Here is a 6,752-nt window from a genome sequence, read left to right as displayed (position 1 = left end):
AAATATGTTCACTATGAAAAATTGTGACTTGACTATGATCTGAACTCAACAACTGTTGGAGTTTGATTTCAAACACAAAGTCTAAGAAAACAAGTTATTTTATTAGAGGGATTATATATGAAAACAAGATGCCTGCAAAAAGTTTTTTTTACAACAGTAATTAGTTCAAGTCATTCTTAAAAAAAGTCACCACCTGGATTTAACTAAGCAAGTAGCCTCCTGTTGAATAATTACTGCATGGGTGATTATCTTTCAGCTGACAACAAGTTATTTAACCCCAACTGATGCAATGAGTAGCTTCTCATTTCTTAAACAACCATGTGGAGAGATGTGGAAGTCGTGGAAAAATAGAAAAGATCTTAGTCTGTTTGAGAAGGGTCAAATCATTGGCAGAGAAAACATCTAAGGATATTAAAATCGGTTTAAGCACTGTCCAGTGCGTAAAAACTGCAACGATAGTGGGGAACCATCGTCTTTGAGGAAGAAATGTGGCAGGAAAATAATCCTGATTGATTGTGATCACATTGATCATTTAAACGTCCAGTGAAATCAATAGATTTAGATTTTAGAATATTTTAGAATAGAAGAAAAACAACAGTAGAATTCAGGGTTATGTTTAATAGTGAAAATAAGAGCATTTCCACACATATCAAAACAATGCCACAGAGAATGCTGCTAATCAAAGCTAAAGGCCGTCAAATGAAATATTGGAGCGTGACCTATTTTTTTTTTTTTTTTTTTTTGGGTGGTGACTTTTGTTTTGGCCACACGAGTCCCGACAGTAGACAACCCAATCAAACATGAAACAGAAACATTATCCTTTTCTATTTGTTCATCATTTGTTCAAAATGAATCATTTGGACCGTGGCCCAGTCCTCAGTCCAGAACCGTTGGTGTGTTTCTTTACATGATCTGTTTGGTTCTATTCCTTTGACCACTCTTTTGTAGACAGACTTGTGTGCTTCTGTTTGTTGTCCTCTTCCCGTCGTCGACACTTGAGTCTCATCACACTCTGAACAGATGGGCTCTAATTTGGCCTTGAAATTAACTGTAATTCTTGAGGTTTACTTACTTTTGCCTCTCTCGGGTGTGTAATATTGGCTCCTGAATAAACAAATATCTCATACCCATACACACTGCCTCATAGCTCTGTAAGCTACAGTCTGGACTGTACCACCCGGTGTAAAGGAGATTCAGGCTTCTTAATCCATTTTTCCTCTACTGAGCCATTCTTCCATTTACATTAACAGCTGCCGTCTCTCAAACAACAAACCAGTAATTAGTTCATAATTGCTGTCACCGTGTGCAGCTGATTAATGCTTTAAACCGAAGAGCTGCAGAAAGTTTGAGATGCAGAGGAATTTTCTGCTTGATGAGTTTGTGTAGGACATTAACAGCAGAAATAATAGAGAGGTGAAAGAAAACAGAAAGAGCATTAGAGTGCGTGTAATGTAATTGATTTGACTTTGGTTTCTGAACCGAAGCTGTTTCAAAGCAGGAAGATTTGATTCTCAACGTCTCCCCGCCCCGAGCTCCACTGCTCCTTCTCTTATCTCTAGACAGCAGCCGAGACACATCCAGCAATCAATAACCAGTAATCAGCAGACCAGCCTTCTCAACTTTCAGCATCCCGGCTCACTATTTATTGATTTTTTTCCCCCCTGGATGGGCAGAAAACATTACATTACTTACATTTGGTTATGTGTCGCTGTGACTTCAGTCCACAGCACCTACAGCTTTTCAATAGCAAAGAGAAATAGCGAGGAGGAAGTGTTCTTATGAAATGAATGATGGAGGTATGCTATTATTATCTATAGAGGTGATGTCCTCCTGTTCATTTCGGTCATCTCCACCAAGATGCAGACAGGTTTTGGCCTCCAGGACATTCGTATGCTGAGCAAGACGATGAGTCATCGCTTTGCATGAGGCAAGGACATTTGGCGTGTGGACTAAAAGAACTCCTAATGAATCCCTTCTCTACTCTTTTCTTTATCTTTCCTCTTCTCTTCCGCCCGCGTGCTGGGCTCAGCTTAAAGCCCCGTCCCCGCGTCCTTACAAAGTCACTCAACTGGATAAAGTCATTTACCTGGATGAAGAGGAGCGAGGGTGGAGGGCGGTGGGGTGAGGAGGGGAGGGGGAGGTGTAGGGGCGCAGAGGAAGCCTTGACAAATGCTGTGTTTGTAAGGAGAGTGTGGAAAAAAATGGGAGAACAAAGAAATGGAGCAATGACAAGTAAAGAACAGCCAGAGTGCAGAGTGGAAGCCTGAACGCTTTGACAAATTAAGTGTTTTTTGCCGACAGCAGAACGTTTTGTCGCTTCTGCCTCTTTTATTATTATATTATTATAATTTTATGTCACATTAATAAAAAGAAAGGGCTCGTGGTTGAAGAGACAAAGACAGGCCAGAGAAAATATAAAGGAGATTAAATCAAAGTTGGACAGATAAGAAGATGATTACATATCATTAGTGTTCAGTTAGTTGAACGTAAGCTGCTCAGGAGATGCCGTATTCTTTGAAAGAAGGAGAAAGATGTGATCCCATCCCAACATTTATTCTGTCAAGAACGCTCGATCAGACCAAGCTAAAACTAGACATTATGAATTATTTATCAAAAGTGAAGTGAATATCTAACATATTTCTACTATAAGCTTATCCTAAAACCTAACAGCAACACAACGGCTTTTGACACAGCAGGTTTCTCTTTATGGACTTTTATCGGTAGTTGTATATCAACTGTGTCAAACTTATAGACCTAATCCTCGGGCACAGCAGTGACGCGGCTCTTTGAATGGAAAAGGTTGGTCAGCCGGTCAGTCCATCACTTCACGCCAGACTGAAATATTGGACAGCTATTAGATGGATTACCATAAAACATTCATGGTTGTGATCCTAAGTCTTGGATATCGTGAAATAATATCTACCCTCAATGTTCCTTCAGCTTTTCCTGGCAACGCCAAGTGAGTGAAAAACGCTTTCCAGTCCTCACTTTTCTCGCCAAACACCTGCAAAAGTAATCACATATCCATCTACCTCTGTGTAAACTGGCGATGAGCAAACATCCTTACATGAACACAGCAAAAGTGTACCTCCTAAACATCATCCTGCCGGTGTGAGTGTGGTAGCATACTGCCGTTATCTCAAAGTACAGCCTTGCAAAGCTGCTTGTGTGACTGTAGACTCTTGTTACCTGGGACATGCGTATGCAGCGCACAAATGCTTTTATCCTTGAACACTGCTGTCCGGATGATTAGCTTAGCTTTAGCTCGGCCTGCATATACATGACAGTGTAGTGCATGGCAGGCTGGCATGTCAACAAGTGGCAGCGTGCCACATTTATCTATTGTTATGTAAAGGTTCCTCCTGCTCTGCTGAAATAATAAAATGAGATTTACATCGGGTCCTCTGTAGATGATGGATTACTTCTCACCTCACTGTCTTAAATCTGCTGCATATGATTTATTGGAGAGGGAAATCAGGTCTAAAAATCACACTGATTGCAGATACTTCTGTCAGCTACTTGTTTCAAAGTGTAATTTGTTCAAGCATTCGTTCTCCAGCCGCCGTTGTCAGCGGAGGTTGTAACTTGTTTATGATATAAAAGTCTGTGAACTTTTTATGCACAAAACTTAAATAAGCTCTTTCTGTCAGACACTCAGTGTCTTTTTCCGTGTTTGACCTTGCATCCGAAACCCTTGTAATCTCCATATAGACCTTTAGTTAAGGGAACTGATGAGCGGCGAGCCAGAGAGATACCGACTTCACAGGTCGATCCTCGTTCTCTGTGGTTTATTAGTCACGCCGCTGATGACATTAACACTGCTGCTGCGCCTTCCTGTCGTATCTCCCCATGCAGACCTCACACTCCCTGGGGCTTTGTAAAGAGGCAGATGAGGTGGCCTTGACCTTTTTTTTCCCCTTTGGTTCACCTTGACGGTGACGTGGCATGTTACAGTAGATCAGGGCATGAGTGGATGAACTCTACGCCCCTAAATCAAGCGGATTTCCAAACATCTCCTATAGTTAATGTACAGCACAGTTTGCATGAAGTCATCACTTCCTGACAGTGGCGATAACTCATGCTGACATGAAGAACACTGCTAGCTCGCTGTTTTTATTTGAACTTTTATTAAGGTTCTGGTTGTTTTTCTAGGTGTACTACTGTACAGTCACATGCATGGTAACAATCTGTCTCTTCCCCTGTCGCCCATTAACTGACCTGGAGTCAAGTGATGCGTATTATTTTCAGTGATTAAAGTCTATTCTCGGAGATGAGGTTGGGAACTGATGTTGAAATACAGCCGTTTACTTCAGCAGCGCTTGCTCCACGCTCCAACAGACACATCATCCCTCTTCCTCTGCCACTTTCCTGTCGATATTTGCAATATGCAGTAGATTGCGATATTACAGTAGATTAAAAGATGAATTTTGTTCTTGCTGCGTGTTCTTTGCTGAATGAAAAACCATTAAACAGTTTTCATGGACTGCACTTTCCAGCAATAACACAGATTTCCTGTCATCTTTTCAGCTTGGAGATTCTATATAAATACTGTATATTTGTCACTTGGTTAATAAGATAAATAATACTAAGTGAGTCTGACAAGCAGCGGACTGTGTAATAATATGCATGAAAGCCATTCCTGTCTAGAGGAGATACAATATGTACAATAGTGTCTTCAGTTGTACAAAATGAACACTTAATAGAGTCTTATTGTCATTTAACTGGCTTTGGCTCCCAGAGTGAGGGACTTGGCCAATTGCTGAAAATGGATGTGGTTTTAAAAGCCACAACTTTTTCTTCCGTGTCCTCTAAATATTGTGTTTCTCTGGGTCAAACGGCCACGTTGGCCAGTCTCGGATCGGAGTCCTGCTCGTATCGATAATGGTAGACCTCCATCTGGTCTCGGCACGCCTCTCTGATATTGTTCAGCCACCGCTTGATGCCTCCCCGGTTGAGGTACAGCACCATCAGGAACACCACACCGATCAGAGCCAGCACTAAACCGAGGAACACGTACGAAACCGCCTCCAGGTTCTCGTTCATACAATCCACGTCCTCCCCCCGGAGCTTCTCCACGGGGATTCCCCTCCTGGCCTCCGGCTCACGACACAGGAGACTACCTGCATCCGGGCACTGGGACGAGTTCTTCAACCAATAGTAAAACGCCTCCAGTTCACAGGTGCACCGAAACGGATTTAAAGACAAATACACGCGCATGCGCCTTTGCTGGTACAGGTTGGTTACGTTTTCCCAGCCGATGCTCTCTATTGAGTTATTTATCAGCACTAACACGTGGAGGTTATAGATATCAAATCGCGACAGGGGTATAGACTTCAGCTTGTTTCCCGCCAACTCCAGTCTATGGAGGTTACGCAAACTTTGTGCGCTGAGCGCATTGGAGAGCTGCGCCGCGGCGCAAGGTAAAACCGAGTGATTCAAGAAGAGGGAGCGCAGCTCCGGTAATCCATGGAAAGCCCTGGCCGAGATAGACTCCAACTGGTTATGGCTCAGATCCAGTAAATGCAGCCGGGGAAGTCCCAGAAAGGCGTACGGTTCAATAGCCTGAATCCCGTTAAAGGGCAGCGACAGTGTTGTCATTTCCAACTCCGTGCCGTTCGTCGTGAACGCACCGCGCTGTAAAGTTGAAATGTTTCCCCCCTTAAGTATAAAGGTGGACGTCCACTCGGGTATGTCTCCGGGTACCTCTGTGTCCTCCCCATCACCGCAGGTCACCGTCCCCGAGTCTCTGGCACAGGTGCAGGAATACGGGCACGCATCTTCCGCCCTGATCGGCGACAATAACAAACACACCACCGCTGCGTAATACAAACACCACTGATTCCAAATAGACAAAACATACTTTGAGTGGTCGGCACTGGAAAATATCCACATCTTCCCCCTCATTTGTGTCCTAAAACGGAAAAAAAAAGAAAAACTGCCGATGGCTGTTGCAAAGAAGGTGCCGAGTACAATCCTCTGACAGGCATTAAAGTCGAACCAGTCTGACGTGGCTCACTTTAAACAGTCAGAATAGGACAAAGCCTGCATCCATTGTCAGCTCGGTCTGTGTGTCTCTGTTTGGAGAAAAGACGAGTTTTCTCTGGGATATTTACGCATCGGAGCGGTGGACAACAGCCGAGTGTAGCTGAGTGGAAAGCTGCTGCTCCCTTGGTGGTATTTTTGACGCCTGTCACAGAGAGAGAGAGGGAGAGAGAGAGAGAGAGAGAGAGAGAGAGAGCGATGCATGGGACACTTGGAGTATTTCCAAGTCTTAATTTATAATTCATTGGGGAACTTGCATAAGAATGTAACATGGCTATATGAGTCATTGAAAGTCATAAGTGATTTTAGTGATAGTAAAAGTTAGAATACCATGAACTAAATAATGATGCCATTTCCAGTAGTCACATTTGTTCACAACCGTGTCCAGATCTGGATGACTAACCAGTAGTAATTATCATTACTGCGCAGCTGTACGATCATTTAACTCCAAGACAGTTTTTTTTTCTTTGCTCTTCATGTATGTTTACATCATTACAGCCTTAATTTATGCTCCGTATGTCCCTTGCAAATTACGAGCTGCAATTACACGTGGCACCTCTTTAATAGGGCCCTGCTCATCTTTGCCAAAGGAAGAAGCCGCGCTTTGGGCGATTTGGTCACGCTCTCCACGTCTACAGTTGGAGCTGGCAAACAAATCAATGAGCCTGAATAAATAAGCCGCCTCCAAATCGGGGTTTAGCTCTGGCATG

The 6,752-nt window shown here is 43.3% G+C and overlaps 1 protein-coding gene across 1 annotated transcript; it reads right to left on the bottom strand.

Moving 5' to 3' along the window:
* Positions 1–2,647: 2,647 nt before the first annotated feature.
* Positions 2,648–6,188, bottom strand: waif2 (Wnt-activated inhibitory factor 2). The gene has a single exon (XM_047607253.1). The coding sequence runs from the start codon at positions 5,902–5,904 to the stop codon at positions 4,831–4,833; it is 1,074 nt and encodes a 357-aa protein (XP_047463209.1). The 5' UTR covers positions 5,905–6,188; the 3' UTR covers positions 2,648–4,830.
* Between the last annotated feature and the right edge of the window lie 564 nt (positions 6,189–6,752).

This window comes from Mugil cephalus, chromosome 15 (assembly GCF_022458985.1).
Source record: "Mugil cephalus isolate CIBA_MC_2020 chromosome 15, CIBA_Mcephalus_1.1, whole genome shotgun sequence".
Taxonomy (NCBI): Eukaryota; Metazoa; Chordata; class Actinopteri; order Mugiliformes; family Mugilidae; genus Mugil; species Mugil cephalus.
This window is presented reverse-complemented; position numbering and strand designations above follow the sequence as displayed.